This window comes from Rosa chinensis, chromosome 6 (genome assembly GCF_002994745.2).
Source record: "Rosa chinensis cultivar Old Blush chromosome 6, RchiOBHm-V2, whole genome shotgun sequence".
Lineage (NCBI taxonomy): Eukaryota > Viridiplantae > Streptophyta > Magnoliopsida > Rosales > Rosaceae > Rosa > Rosa chinensis.
Window position 1 is genome coordinate 19,241,901 of NC_037093.1, and position 16,688 is coordinate 19,258,588.

The window sequence follows — 16,688 nt, forward strand, 5'->3', positions numbered from 1 at the left end:
ACCTAGCCGCTCTGCTAGGGTTACTTTCTAGGTTTTAGAAAGCAAATTTGCAGATCCATGGACGTGGATATGCTCAGTTGAAATTGTAGAGGGATCTGTAATGATGCTAAAACAAGAGCGTTGAAGGATATGTGTTCACAAAACAGGCCGCGGATTGTTTTTTTGTGCGAAACGAAAATCAGCTGCACTGGAGATTTCGACAGGCTGCGTAGGGCTTTAGGTTTCGCTCATGCTGAAGCAGTGTTTAGTGAGGGTCAGTCTGGAGGTTTGGTGTTGTTATGGACTGATGATGTGCGCTTGCAGATAGGTACTAAATCTACGCATCATGTTGATGCGATTGTTGTTGGTGACTCTGGGGCACCATTGTGGAGGGTTACTGGTTTTTACGATTATGCTAGAACAAGAGAGAGGGATCGATCTTGGCAGCTGTTAAAGGATCTTTCTGATCTCGATTCTCTCCCTTGGGTTGTGATCGGGGATTTCAACGAAATTTTAAACAATGGTGAGAAGATAGCTGGTCCTCTTAGAGCAGAACGTCAGATGAGTGGATTTCGAGAAGCATTGGGATATTGTGATTTGCTCGACTTAGGGCCGTGTGCAATGGCAACGTGGTGGAATTCGGAGACATTGTTGAGATTGGATAGGGCCGTGTGTACCCCATCCTGGTTTGATGTTTTTGGCCATTCTAAACTCTTCCATTTACCTCCATCTGATTCGGATCATGTTCTTCTACTGTTGAGGGCTAGTACAATTAGACTTCCTGTAAGATCCAAGCCTAATCGATTTAAATTCAAGGCTTTTTGGTTGCAACATCCGGACTGTGATAGTATGGTTAAGGACGCTTGGGGAACAGATGTTGCTGGGGCGCCGATGTTTTATGTTACTAAGAAAATCATGCTTACCCGGATCACACTAGATAAATGGCAGAGGGAGGTTTTTCAGGGTAGACAAATGCAGATGTTGTGGATTAGATCTCGGTTGGAGGAATTACTTGAGGTTCCTATCTCTGACGTGGTCCAGCAGGAGAAGAAAGCCTTGTCGGATGATCTCCAGAACTTGCTATTTCAGGAGGAGTTGTTCTGGAAGTAGAGGGCGAAAGTAACTTGGCTTAAGGAGGGGGATCGGAATACCAGATTCTTCCACCAAAAACAGACAATAGGAAACATAAAAATCTGCTTCCAAGGCTGTATGATGAGGCAGGTAATTGGAGGGAGGATGATGCTGGTTTGGAGGAAGTTATAACTAGTTATATTACCAAGATGTTCTCGGCGTCAGAGATTGATGTTGAGGCCCTTGATCGTACCCTGGAGGCGATTGTTCCATCGGTCACGTCCCAGATGAATGAGGAGCTCAGTGCCCTGTATACTAGGGAGGAGATCAAGCTTGCTCTTTTCCAGATGTACCCACCTAAGTCCTCAGGACCAGATGGTATGCCTCCATTTTTTTTCCAACACTATTAGGAGCTTATTGAACAGGATGTGGTTGCAGCAGTTCAAAATTTTCTCCATACAGGGCTGATTCTCAAGCAAATTAATTTCACGCATATTTGTCTCATTCCGAAGGTAGATAATCCTGAGAATATGTCGGACTTGAGACCCATTGCCCTCTGTAATGTCATTTACAAGATCTGCTCGAAGGTGATTGCTAATAGATTGAAGGTAGTCTTACCATCGGTGATCTCTCCCTTCCAGAGTGCTTTTGTTCCAGGGCGGTTGATTACAGATAATATTTTGGTGGCCAATGAGATGGCTCATTTTGTACATAATAAGAGGGATAGTCAAGATGGCTACATGGCTCTGAAACTTGATCTAAGAAAGGCTTATGATAGAATGGAATGGGTTTTTCTAGAACAAGTTATGATTCATTTTGGCTTTGCAAGGAGTTGGATTGAAGTGGTGATGCAGTGTGTACGTATAGTATGGTATTCTTTCTTGGTGAGGGGTGGGCCACGGGGTCTTGTTTTGCCTACTAGGGGTTTGTGACAAGGTGATCCCTTATCTCCCTACCTCTTTCTTCTTGGAGCGGAAGGTTTTTCGGCCTTGTTGCAAAAGAAACAAGCTTCTGGTTTGTTACCTGGGATTGAGGTGTGTCCTAACGCCCCCTCGGTGAATCATTTGTTATTTGCGGATGACAGCATGCTCTATGCACAGGCTTCTCTTGGGGCGTGGCAAGAGCTATTGGAAGTACTGGAGACTTATAGGCGAGCTTCGGGGCAGTTGGTTAATTTTGCCAAAAGCTCGGTGGTGTTTAGCAAGAATGTATCTGAGGAGGTGAAGGAGGAGATCTCGGGTACTTTGGGTGTGGAGGTTGTGGCCTCACATGAGAAGTATCTCGGGTTACCCACTTATGTGGGGCGCAAGAAAACTTCAACTTTTCATTATATAAAGGAAAGATTGGGTAAGAAGTTGTCTGCTTGGCAAGGAAAGCTGTTGAGTGGTGCAGGGAAAGACATTTTGATACGTGTAGTAGCACATGCACTTCCTACGTATGCTATGAGTGTCTTCCAGTTGACTAAGAGTTTCTGCGAGGATTTGGAACAAATGTGTGCAAGATTTTGGTGGGGTAGCACATTGGATAAAAGGAAGATTCATTGGAAAAATTGGAATGTTTTGTGCAACCCGAAGGAGGGTTAGGGTTCCGGAGCCTGTCCAATTTTAATTCGGCTATGTTGGCCAAGCAAGCTTGGCGTATTTTAAATGACCCAATGTCTTTGATTGCTCGGTTGTACAAAGCGAAATACTATCCTGATGGCTCTTTTTGGGAGGCTTTACCGCATGCTACTCCCTCGTACTCATGAAGGAGTACATTTTCCGCAAGAGATCTGATTCAAGAAAACTGTGTTTGGCAAGTGGGTAATAGGGTTGCAATTAATATCTTTACGGATTGTTGGGTATCGTCTTTACCAGGTGGTAAACCGGTACCTTCGGCTTTGGCTATTGTAGAGGTCAATAAGGTGGATAATTTATTGGTGGCTACGGGGGTGTGGAATGCTCCATTGATTAACAGGTTATTTTCGGATGAGGAAGCAGCGGCGATTATGGCTATTCCCTTTAGTACTAGGAATGTGGTGGACCGTTTGGTATGGAAGCTATCACGGGATAAGAAGTTCTCGGTAAAGACTGCTTATCGCTATGCTTTTACTCATTCATCAAGTTTTTGTCCCATGCCTTTGCCGGTTGGAAGTGCATTCTGGAAGAAGTTTTGGAAGGTGGCTATACCGAACAAAGCAAAGATACATATGTGGAGAGTGTGCCTTGACATTCTGCCATCTTTAGGCAGCTTGGCTACGAGGAGAGTATTGTTGGATTCTCTGGTGTGTGTGTTATGCGCCGCTCATAATGAAACGACACTCCATCTTTGTCGGGAGTGCCCGTTCACAAAATTAGTAGTGCAAGCAAATGCTATCATTCAACAGGTATGCTATAATCCTCAGATAGCATATGGGGATGTTCTTTCTTGGCTGAATAGGTGTGCCTAAGCTCTCTCTCTTGTTAACTGAAGAGGAAAATTTAGTTCCTTTTTGCTTCAGTTTGCATCGGTTAGGTTAATTAGGATTAATAGTTAGTTTAGCTTAATCTACATGTTTAGCTTCTAGTGCTCTACAACTGTATTACACGTGGCACACACTCAATGATTCTGGAAATGTATATAAGTTGTCTTTAGCTCTTGTAACAGACTAGATTGACTATTCCAAAAGTTTGTTAATGAAAAATATCTCATTTCTCTCGCTCTTTTGATGCGGCTAAAATAGCCTCACAATTTAACCCTGCAAAATGTAATTGTCAGTATAGGATAAGCAGGATCGTTTAGTCCGGGGATTGTAGGGTACACCTACACTAAAAGGTCAATTAACAAATAAAAGAATAAAATGGGGGGTTTTGAGATTTGGTTCTAATCTACTTAAAATAAAAACAAAACAAATAAAATTATCTACAATGATCGACTTCCGTAACCTAAACCACTACCACTGCAAAATTATTAAGTGTAAAAATAGAAAATCCTTTTCAACATGCTACAAAAACGTGCCCATCTTAAATGCTAGATAAGAGCCCAAATGAAAAGCTGTCACGGTCCAATCCATTTATATGATCCGTTCTTTGAATCAACTCACACGTGCAAATTAACCATTACTCAGAGCAATTAACACGTAATTTCCAGAATCGTTTAATCATTAAAGCATGATTTTTACCACTCTTTAGAACTAATTACTACTTGTTTAACTCAACGTCTTAACAAATAATAATTACTCTTGGCAAATTAAGCAAACACACATGAATACTCAGCGTGATTCTAGCATGCAAACTTATTAACCTAACTCTGAAAATTACCTAAACACATAAAAGGGCACAAGATTATAATATGCATCATCAAAGAATTCTCAAAATTAACTTAATAATAAACTGAAAATCTCAAAAATATTAATAAAAATATTCTGAAAATCTCATGTCTCCAATTACACAACTCACAAATCCAAACAAACAAAACCGAAACAAAGATTGGAAGTAGAGTCATAGTTACACTTTGAAGCTTTCCTTAGCGGCTTGGCAACAAGGTGATGAACTCGTCTCCGCTATGGTGGTGGATCGTCCTTGACTTAGCGCCTAAGAACTTCTTGGATTGATGGAAGGATGGTGGTCACGATCTTGTAGGTGATGGAGGTTTGAGAAGTGAATTGGGCAGAGCTATGGAATAATTTTTAGCTAAGAACTGATAAGCTAGGAAGTAATCTTGGTTAGGAAGTGATGATTTTGGAGTATAGAATGGCTGCTATTTATAGTGGAATTCTCATCTCTTGTGATGCAATCATGGCCAATCATCTTGAGGTGATTTCTCCTCCAAATTTGCTTGATTTCCTCTTGACAAAGTCATGAATTTTCTGATTTCTTTTCCCCTTAATGGTTCATTGTATATGCCTTGAATAGCGACTAGATACATCCCTTATTCTTCTCCTTTGATTTGCACTAATTTCTTCCAAGAATTGTACACACAATAAACTCCTACAATCAAGAAAAATCAAAATTTAATTAGAGTTTATAATCAATAAGAAATAAGATAATTAGGAATAAATATTGATTAAAAACAATCCATTTTATCTCCTCGAATTCTTCCTGATTAATCCTTCAATTTTTCTTGATTTAATCACTCAAGAGTTTCTAATGGGATGGACTCTCATTAAAATAGGAAAATCAGAAATAGAAAAGTTCAAATGAAGAAAGTTTCCTAAAACAAAATAGGAAATATTTCCTAAAATGAAAGAGGAAAGTTTCTAAAATGACTTGTCCTTAATTTATGCTCATTTCTGCTCTTTTTTACCTATTTTCACCATTTCCGACCATGAAGTAGCTAAAAACACAAACTATATTATAATTATTAATTTTAAGAGAATAACTTAGCCAAATGAGGAAAAATACACATTAAAAACGTCACACTTTGTGCTCCTATCAAATTTTTGCTCTCTCTGATTTTCTGTAAGCAATTCTTTCATGGCATCAAGAGCCAGGTTCGATCAGGATCAAAATCTTGCTGCGTTTACTTTGCTGCTTGAAGATTATAAAGCTGTAGTTCATCTCTATCATTCTGGTATTGATTTTCTGGAAGAATTCAAGCTTGAAGATAAGTTCATTTTTCTAGATCTGGAATTGTGATTGTTCTGAAAACCTGAGATTAGATACTGATTTCTGTTTTCGAAGCCTTGATTATATGATTGAAGTTGCCTGCTACTATCTTTAGTACAAGATTCAGTTGGAAATTGAGATTTGCTTGAGATTGAAGTTTGTTGAAACCCTAATTTCTGTTCATCGAAGATTAGTACTAGAATTGCACATCTCACAGTGAATTACTAGAAATTGAAGATTGTAGAAATACTACTTTGTGATAGCGGAAGCTTAAAACTCTTGTCTCATTTGAAATGTTCCATATAGTTGATTTTTTTTTTTGCTGGAATTATTTGCTTCTAGCTGTGAAGATTGGTTACTAGTTATAAGGTCTATATAGTTCGACAATTATTACAAGTTGGTCATACTACAGTTTCCTCATTGAAATGCATTGCTAGTATATAGAATGGTTATGCTACACTCTGCAGAACCTGGAACTTGTTAGAATTTGGTTTGACTCATCTGGACATTGTTAGAGCTTGGTTTTGTTAGAACTTGGTTTGGGGCTTCTAATTGTCATTGGAGCTCACTAGTGGTGATTGTTGAGTGTTGATTTCTGGTCATCCTCAGTCAAGATATTATCTTTTAGGTTGCCTACCATCATGAATGACTTAAGCAATTGTCTGTTGTCCAATTTCTGCAATCTGATTCCAGTCCGTTTAGAAAACTCGAACTATGTCACATGGAAATTTATGTTAGACACAATGTTAAGAGGTTGTGGCCTAATGAAATTTGTCAATGGATCATTTCCTTTTCCTTCACAATACATGATCACAGAAGCAGGAGGTGTCTCATCTGAAATGACAGCAAAGTACCTTACTTGGAAACAAAATGATTATGCTGTTATGACTTTGCTTGCTGCTACTCTATCCAGTAGTGTTCTCTCCTTTGTTGTTGGCAGTAACACTTCTAGAGAACTTTGGTGTTTGCTTAAGGAGAGGTTTGCTTCTACTTCATGGTTTAACAAAGAGAAACTAAAGACCAATTTCTACAATCTCCAAAAGGTTCAGATTCTATTGACAAATACTTAGATCGGGTGAAGATTGCTTGTGATCAGTTGGCTAATGTAGGAATTCATATGACAAATGAAGACATAATTGTCTCTGTTCTTCTTGGATTGCCATCAGACTATACTACCATGAAAACTATAATCAGGGCTAAGCATAACCCCATTTCAATGCAAGAGTTAAGGTCTCTTTTGCTCATTGCTGAAGCTGAAGTTGAAGAGGTTGACAAGTCTATTTCCTTACCTTCCAATACTGAAATCGTAGCACAAGGTGATAATGTCAGAGGGTCTACTCCTGCACCAACTCTTGTTACAGATGCCAAATATGACCAAAGTCGATAATTCAGTGATGCCTCCAAGCAGTGTTGCCCATTCTATTGAATATACGGCACAATCTATGCCTAATTAACGGTACATGAATGCTCCTTATGCCATTGCATCTATTCCTAAAATGGATTTTATATATGCTGCAAATACCGTGCTTAACAATGAGTCCCAAGGAGACTTTGTACAGTAATTCTCTAGTCCCTCTCAATCTGCTGATGTCCTGCAACCACACTTTGGTCATTCACAGCAGCACTTGAACCATTGTCAAAATAGTACTACTGACAGTTTCGTTACGGGGCTATACACTCAACCCAATACTGATTTTACTCAGCAACACAGTGGTTACTCAATGCACAATAGCAATCATGACTCGAGTGGAGGTTTTGTTCCCAATCATAACACTGCATCTCAGTCTCTATACATAAAAAATACTTCATCACCTAGTGCAATCACTCCTAGTCTTGCGACCTGTGGTCGAATATCACAAGTTCACAATGGTTGTTTTCCTCAACCCTCAAGTTTCTTGCAGCAGCATGGCTTTTCACAACCATTTGCATCATGCACTAGTACTACACAACAAAATGTTTATGGTTGTTTCCCTCAATCTACTGGTTTCATTGCACAAAGTGAAGGTATACAGAGGTCTTATAATGACATTGGCAATGGAGTGCAAGGCTATAATGGTTCACATCAGCTACATAACAATTCTCAAAATGCTAGAGGATCTGGATCTTATGGTGATACTGTTGATGTGAAGAATAGGTCAGAAAAGCATGCAGAGGCTCTTGTTTGTTCAAGTTCAGACCATGGAGATTATGAAAAAGAAGGTCCTTTGCACATGGGAACTCATGATGACAACTTTGGTGGTAGTTCTTTTAAGGCCAAAACGTCTTCTACGGAGTCCAATCAGAATGTTGTTGAGGATAATATGAACAATGGTAGCTATCAAAGTATTCAGCAAGTGCAACAAAAAGTACAACAAACCAATGCTTTTCAGCAAAATAATAGCTCTCAGCACAATGGAGGATTCATGAAACAGCAAACCAATCGTTCTGGATACTCTACCCAAAGATGTTACCAAAGAAACTCTCAGCCTTTGAATATTGCCTTGAGCTCATATGTGGAATGCCAAATATGCAGAAGGCCTGGACACATTGCCAAAATTTGCGATATAAACAACGGCCAAGTAACAGCTATCATAATACTCGACTAAGTTCCTATACTTTCATGCCACTCATTCCTCCTGGCTGAAGCACACATCTAGTCGGATATCTTGCAGATTTATTCACCATGGTTTTATGCTCATTTCAACACTGATACCTGTGTTCCAGCTTGATGTTAGCATCCTCCCATCAAGCTGAGGAGGGGTGTTAACTGAAGAGGAAAATTTAGTTCCTTTTTGCTTCAGTTTGCATCGGTTAGGTTAATTAGGATTAATAGTTAGTTTAGCTTAATCTACATGTTTAGCTTCTAGTTCTCTACAACTGTATTACACGTGGCACACACTCAATGATTCTGGAAATGTATATAAGCTGTCTTTAGCTCTTGTAACAGACTAGATCGACTATTCCAAAAGTTTGTTAATGAAAAATATCTCATTTCTCTCGCTCTTTTTGCTCTCTCTGATTTTCTCTAAGCAATTCTTTCATCTCTTACTTAGCTTGGTGAGCTTTTCTTCTTGCTTTGGGGAGTATGGAAGGAACGCAATGATAGGGTCTGGAATCAGAAGAGCAGGGAGGCAGGTGATGTGTGTTTGGGGTTGATATCTCGTCTACAAGAGTTTCGGTTTCATAACTCAAAGCCTCCCCGAAGTAGAATTGCTGGTTCAAGGGCAGTTCGTTGGGTTGCCCCACCTGCAGGCCTTCTGAAAATAAATGTGGATGGAGCTTTCCATCATCAAACTAGAGCAGGTGGATTGGGTTTTGCGATCAGGGATGAATGGGGTACTATGTTGGCAGGGGGATCTTGTCCTTTGCAGGGTTTGATTTCTCCTGAACATGCGGAGGTGCTGGCGTGTCAACATGCTCTGGAATTCGCTCGGAGTTATGGCTTTGTTCCAGCAATCTTGGAAACAGATGCCATGCATGGAGGTGCATCGTCAACTCTTGGCCTGCAGCTCGGCCAATACTTCTGCACTGGGAAGGATTTATGAGGATGTGGGGGTCCTTCTCGATGGTCAGCCTGGTATGCCAGTGTGTCATGTTGGTCGTCAAGGAAATAGAGTAGCACATCAGCTGGCTACCCGTGCTTGTGGTCTTGGTGAGGCTCATTTTTATTTTACTGCTCCTGAGTTTCTTCTAGCTGCTGTAATAGCAGATTTCTGTAGTGTGTAATTTCTTTCTATTCAATAAAGAGTTGACCTTGTTGGATTCAAAAAAGTTTGAACAACTATATATGAGTTTGATATTTACTTTATTAATACGTTGCGTGATACTAATTGTATAAAAATTGAACATTTTAATTTCAAGTTAACTTTATTTATCTCTGAAATAAATGGTTCAATAGGAGCTAGACGTTCATTCTTAAATAATAAGGTCACATAGCCATTGGTTCCTTGGCAATAGTAATTCCAATGGCGCTTCCTTTTGATTAGCTATATTTGATTTGTCCATTGGCGTTGATAGTTTATGGTTTGAGGAGACCCTAATGTACGTTGTTCGAATGTGTTCTCTTTGAAGATTGTAATCCTCAATTAGTCTGACTACTACTAAGGGTGTTTCTTTGAAGGTTATAATCCTTGATTATCTCTATACAAATATCATGATGAACAACAAAGTAATAGGTATCTGTTGAAGGAAAATCAAGTTTAGTGTGCCTTATCAAACTAGGAATAGGAATAGGAGAGAAGGTTCTAGATTTCCCAATCCTACACGGATTGGTATTCCTTGTAACATTAGATTATGCACTTTGTAATCCCTATATATAGGGCTCCTATTCTCTATAATGAAATACACTTCTCTCATCAATCTCTCTCAATACCAATATACTTAAACACGTTATCAGCACGAGCCCTAAACCACAAATAGCCAAAAAGCCAAAAACCCGAAAAGAATTTCATATCGCCAAAACTGCCGCAGCCCCTAGCCCGTGCTAGCATCGCTGCAGCCTGCCCCGCGTGCGCCCCTGCGCATACTGCTGCCACCGAAGCATCCTTGCACCTAGCCCCTTGCTAGCCCGCTGCTCCTGCAGCCCTTTCGGCCTGCAAACCTGCCAGCGCGCCCCCGCGCTCAATTCGCTGCCTTGCAGCCCCGCGCCCGTGCGTCCACCCTACGCTGCCCCTGCAGCGTCCCTGCTTCCCCGCGCACACCTGCGCACGCTGCTGCCCCGCCTACGCACCCGTGCACCTGCAGCCCTACACCACTACTGCTGCCCCTGCAGTTTGCCTCCGCTACTCCTGCACCACTACTACCACCGCAGCCCCTGCTGCCCCGCATTCGCTGCACGCTTCTACTCGGATTGCTTCGCTCCATCACGCCTGCATCGACACGCGCGTGATCCAAAACCAAAAAGTAAGTATCCAAAAGCGTAAGTTTTAAAGTTCCTAAATTGAAATTTCTTCTTTTCTCGGGGACTTAAAAACCTCCCTTCTTCTTCATCCCACCTTTCTTATAACGTGGGTTCGATCATTAAAAAGCGGAATCGTGGGGATTCACGCAATTAACGAACTAAGAGCGTTCGTAAGACTTCGGACTAAGAGCGTCCGCAAGCATCGATTTATGACCTTATAAACATCATTGTTTCGGTCTAATCCAATTTTCTTGGAAATCGATTTCTTGGTAGCATAGCTCGGAAATCTTAATATTTAGTTGTCGTGGAAGTTTTAAACTCCGAAACTAATATATTTCTTCTTCTTATTTCAGGATGTCGAAACTTGACTTTCCTGCACTTACCTCAACTGGCTCGGAATATCATAGTTGGGCCACGGATGTTGAGCACCACCTCACTTCAAAAGGGATCCTACCCTTAATTCAAGCTCCTAATCCTACTCTCATATTTGAGCGTACGGCTACGAACAATGCCACCGCCCTCATCTTGATGAGGCGCCACATGGATAAATCACTCCGACTGGAGTACATGGCAATCAAGGATGCTAGAGAATTATGGGTCGCGCTAGAAGAGCGATTTGGTAATATCAAGGATACCCTCCTCCCTGACTTGAAAGTTCAATGGGGCAATCTACGATTCGCCGACTTCAAGTCTGTAGCTGAATATAATTCAGAAGTTCTACGCCTCAAAACCATGTTGGGGTTCTGTGGACAACCCGTCACAGAGCAAGAACTAATTGAGAAAACTCTCTCCACCTTCCCCGTCTCAGCAATTTTGCTCTCAAAGCAATATCGAACAGAATTCGATACTAGACGGATCACGAGATTTCATCAGCTCATTACTATTATGTCTGTAGCTGAAAAACATGATAATATCCTCGTGAAGAATTATAATTCAAGGCCTATCGGAACTAAGAGCGTTCATGAGGCGAATTATAATAATGCACCCAAAGGAGGGCGCAAGGAGCGGAACCCTAAGAATAAGGGACACAACGGACGTTCTGGTCCATATAACCGCCCTACAAAGGAAGGTACTCGTCAGAATGAAGGACGATCACGTGGCAATACATGGCAACGTGGGAGAGGAGGCCGTGGGGCTCCAGGACATGGAGGAACCACCCAGGGCCGTGGGAATGGCGCCAACTCCTATGGGGGACGCCACCCAAGTGCAAACAATGCACCTCAATTAAAGGGAGGAAATCACAATGACATGTGTCATCGATGTGGATCTAGTGAGCACTGGTTCAAACAATGCAACGCAAGCAAACAATTAGCTGCGCATTACAAGGCATTTAGAGACTTCAGAGAGCATGAAGCCAATTTTGCCGAAAATATAGAAGAAGATGGTGATGATGCCGACGTCAATCTCACCATAGCGGACTTCAAATCTGACAAAGAATTGCACAAGGATGTTGCAGATTTTGATTAGTATAGTCCTTTACTTTTCCAAGAATTATGTAATGGCTATTATGCCTTAAATCAATAAAATGACTTATTGTATTAACTTTTTCCCTCTAGGCGTACTCAAGAGTACTTGTGATGTCTAGGCAAGGTTTGATCTGAGAGAACGGTTTTAAAAGTGAGCAACGCTCCACCAAAATCTCGCCTTACCTTACCTGGTCACAACTAAATTGAAATTACCGAAAGGATTGAGTGACTACGATTTGTCTACGGTTTGATTTTTATATTGGATTAGATTTTGGTCAAGAAACTTTGATGTAATCATTGGCTATTATTAATAAAGTATCGATTTATTTTATTCAAATGTCTTGGACATATTCTAAATTCGAACTTTATTATTTTTCAGTATGTTTCCCGGAGAGCTCGAATGCCTCGTGGATAGTGCTACTACACATACCATCCTTCGAAACAGGCAGCTATTCCTATGGATGGCGCCTACTCGATCTTCTGTGACTACGATGGCTGGACCATCTCAATTGATTCATGGTCGAGGACCAGCTCAATTTATGTTGCCTAATGGCACTACCTTGAATGTCACCGAAGCTCTTTATGCTCCTAGGGCAGGAAGAACCCTATTGAGCTTCAAAGATATAAGAGCCAATGGTTTTCATGTGGAAACACATTGTGAGAATGGACAAGAGTTCCTTTGCATCACCTCTAATGACTACGGACATAAACGAGTATTAGAGAAACTTATGTGTCGCTCTAGTGGGTTGTATGCAACCACTATTCGAGTCATTGAATCCAACCATGTCATGAGAGATGATTTATGGGATTCCGACACGTATAGGCTTTGGCACGACCGTTTGGGACACCCAGGTCGTGACATGATGATCCGTATATTAAAGACTTCACACGGACATCCCTTTTTCAGAACGAAAAGAAGTAAAACTCGGTTTTTGGACACCGAAGGAGCCCCTGCGCCTCACGGCGCCGTTCACCCCCAAATCCGGCCATCCTTGGCCGGCGCCGCCTTCCCCCTGCGGCCTCAGGGTGGCATTGACGCCACCAAGGGTCCTTTGTCTCCAACTTTTACTTCTAAAGTCACTTGTGACTTTGTGGCTCAACCAAAATCCTCATTGGTTGTTTCTAAAGCCCATCATTCGTTCTGCAAAGCCTGCTCTTTAGCAAAGTTAGGATCAAGACCATCCTATGCAAAGGACACCAAGGAAAATATACCATTCTTGCAAAGAATCCAAGGTGATATTTGTGGACCTATTCAACCATCATGCGGACCATTTCGATATTTTATGGTATTGGTTGATGCATCGACACGCTGGTCACATGTCATGTTATTGTCCACAAGGAACGCTGCATTTGCTAAACTCCTAGCACAAATAATTAAGTTAAGGGCTCACCACCCTGATCATCCTATTAAGTCTATAAGATTAGACAATGCTGGAGAGTTTACATCAAAGACTTTTGATGATTATTGCATGTCCATTGGGATTGATGTTGAACATCCTGTTCCTCATGTTCACACCCAAAATGGTCTCGCAGAAGCCGCCATTAAACGACTACAAATGGTCGCTAGGGCATTGGTAATGCGCACCAATCTCCCTATTTCTGCTTGGGGCTATGCAATATTGCATGCAGCTGTGCTTATTCGTCTGAGGCCCACTGCCACTCAACCCTTTTCTGCGTCCCAGATGGTGACTGGGTATGAGCCAAATGTCTCACACTTACGCATATTTGGGTGTGCAGTTTATGTGCCAATTGCGCCTCCACAGCGCACCAAAATGGGTCCTCAACGACGATTAGGCGTTTACGTTGGTTATGATTCTCCAACGATCATCCGCTACATAGAACCCTTGACAGGCGATCTCTTTACCGCAAGATTTGCGGATTGTCACTTCGATGAGACAGTCTTCCCATCGTTAGGGGGAGATAAGAACACCAATGTTCAACAGGAACGACCGGAATTGTCGTGGTCTGTCCCCACTCTGTCTCATCTTGATCCCCGAACCGCACAGTCCGAAATTGAAGTGCGGAGAATTCTCGATCTTCAGAACGTAGCAGAATCGATGCCTGATGCGTTTTCTGATATCGCTAAAGTGACGAGATCACACATACCTGCTGCAAACGTGCCTGCAAGGATTGATGTCCCTAAAAGTAGAGGACATGACGCCAACTCAAGAGTGCATGAGCATGGCGCCAACGTCCCATCTCTCAATGATGGTGACGTTATGGCTAGGCCCACGGCTCCTGCCAGGAAGCGCGGGAGGCCCATAGGTTCGATGGATTCTCGCCCAAGAAAGAAAGCGAGTTTGGCACAGAATAATCCATTAATCATCGATATAAATAATCCATCTCATGAGAATATTCCGGATTATGGTTATGTCCAAGAGACATCATTGGGGGACGCTCCAATGTCAGAACCAACTCCAGAGAATAGAGAGATCTCCATAAATTACACTAGTGTACATGAGATGATGGATAGAAATTCTATGGCAATTGATGATGCATTTGCATATCATATTGCGAAAGGGATTATAGAATATGATGATATCGAACCTCGCTCTGTTGAAGAATGTCAACGAAGAGCAGATTGGCCTAAATGGAAAGATGCGATCCAGGTTGAATTGGATTCACTAACAAAGAGACAGGTATTTGGGCCTGTAACGCAGACACCCCCAAGTGTAAAGCCTGTTGGCCATAAATGGGTCTTTGTTAGAAAGCGTAATGAGAAAAATGAGGTGGTAAGATATAAAGCCCGCCTTGTGGCGCAAGGTTTCTCACAACGCCCTGGAATCGACTACGAGGAGACATATTCTCCCGTAATGGACGTTATAACGTTCCGCTACCTTGTCAGTTTGGTAGTTTCCGAAAAACTTGACATGCAGCTTATGGATGTGGTTACAGCATATCTCTATGGGGATCTAGATTCAGAGATATATATGAAGGTTCCAGATGGACTTCAATTACCCAAATCAAGTGGCTCTAAACCACGGAGCGCGTTTTCAATAAGATTAAAACGCTCACTATATGGATTAAAACAATCTGGACGGATGTGGTATAACCGTCTAAGTGACTACTTGATTGGGAAGGGATATATTAACAATGAAATATGCCCATGCGTGTTCATTAAAAGAACAAGTTCCGGATTTGCAATCGTAGCAGTTTATGTCGATGACATGAACCTAATTGGAACTCTAGATGAGTTAAAGGAAACTGCTAATTACTTGAAATCCGAATTTGAGATGAAAGATCTTGGGAAAACACGGTTTTGTCTCGGTTTAGAACTCGAGCACCGTAGTGATGGGATTTTGATCCATCAGTCTGCATATACTCAGAAAATTCTAAGGCGCTTTAATGAAGATAAAGCAAAGCCTGTGAGTACTCCCATGATCGGCCGTAGTCTTGAGCCCGGAAAAGATCCGTTTCGTCCAAAGGATGAGGACGAAGAAGCATTAGAGGCCGAAGTGCCCTATTTAAGTGCAATAGGCGCATTATTGTACTTAGCTCAATGCACAAGACCGGATATCTCATTCGCAGTGAACTTGTTAGCTCGACATAGCTCTGCGCCAACACGCCGCCATTGGATTGGTGTAAAGACCATCTTTCGATACCTAAGAGGTACGATTGATATGGGCCTATTCTATCCCTACAGAGAGAAAAGGAATGACGGAAAATTGGGATCGGACCCCAAAAGGCAAAACGCCCCCGTCCATGGAATGGCCGCCGGCCATGTTGCCGGCGCCGGCGCCGCCGCCGCTCATGGTGGCCGGCGTCCTCCTATCTCCCTCCATCAAAACGACAATGATGTCTTGATGGGTTTTGCTGATGCAGGGTACCTCTCTGACCCTCACAAAGGTCGCTCCCAAACAGGTTATGTCTTTACCATGGGAAGCACTGCGATATCTTGGAGGTCTACGAAACAGACCCTTGTTGCTACTTCCTCAAATCATGCAGAGATTATTGCTCTACATGAAGCTGTTCGTGAATGTGTATGGCTAAGGTCTGTAATTCGACACATTCAAGGAAGTTGTGGTTTGAAGTCTACCACAGATGAACCTACATGCATTTATGAGGATAATGCAGCTTGTATTGAACAAATGAAGTTAGGTTTCATCAAGGGCGACAACACCAAGCATATATCGCCTAAGTTCTTTTATAATCAGCAACAACAATCACTTCTAAAGATTGAAGTGAATCAAATCCGATCAGAGGATAATGTAGCGGACTTATTCACTAAGTCGTTACCTAAATCCACCTTCGAGAAACATGTGAAGAGCATCGGATTAAGAAAGCTATCCGAACTCCCACGATTATAGCAATCAGGGGGAGATATCGACATCAGGGGGAGTTATGATGTCTACATGTTCAATCTCGAAGAGTGAAGGACGTGTTGTGCTCTTTTTGTCCTTCGACCAGGATTATTTTTGTCCCACAGGGTTTTTGTTACCTGGCAAGGTTTTTAACGAGGCAACGGATGAAGCGTCACCACCAAGTTTGAGCGGCACAAGGGGGAGTGTTGAAGGAAAATCAAGTTTAGTGTGCCTTATCAAACTAGGAATAGGAATAGGAGAGAAGGTTCTAGATTTCCCAATCCTACACGGATTGGTATTCCTTGTAACATTAGATTATGCACTTTGTAATCCCTATATATAGGGCTCCTATTCTCTATAATGAAATACACTTCTCTCATCAATCTCTCTCAATACCAATATACTTAAACAGTATCGTAATTGTTTC

At 41.8% G+C, this 16,688-nt stretch overlaps 1 protein-coding gene across 1 annotated transcript; it reads left to right on the forward strand.

The window, feature by feature from the left end:
- Window positions 1–1,259: 1,259 nt before the first annotated feature.
- LOC112170994 lies at window positions 1,260–7,002 on the forward strand. Its single transcript, XM_024308244.1, has 5 exons — window positions 1,260–1,428; window positions 1,513–1,907; window positions 2,151–2,628; window positions 2,907–3,313; window positions 6,712–7,002. The coding sequence occupies exons 1-5, from the start codon at window positions 1,260–1,262 to the stop codon at window positions 7,000–7,002; spliced, it is 1,740 nt and encodes a 579-aa protein (XP_024164012.1).
- The last annotated feature ends 9,686 nt before the right edge of the window (window positions 7,003–16,688 follow it).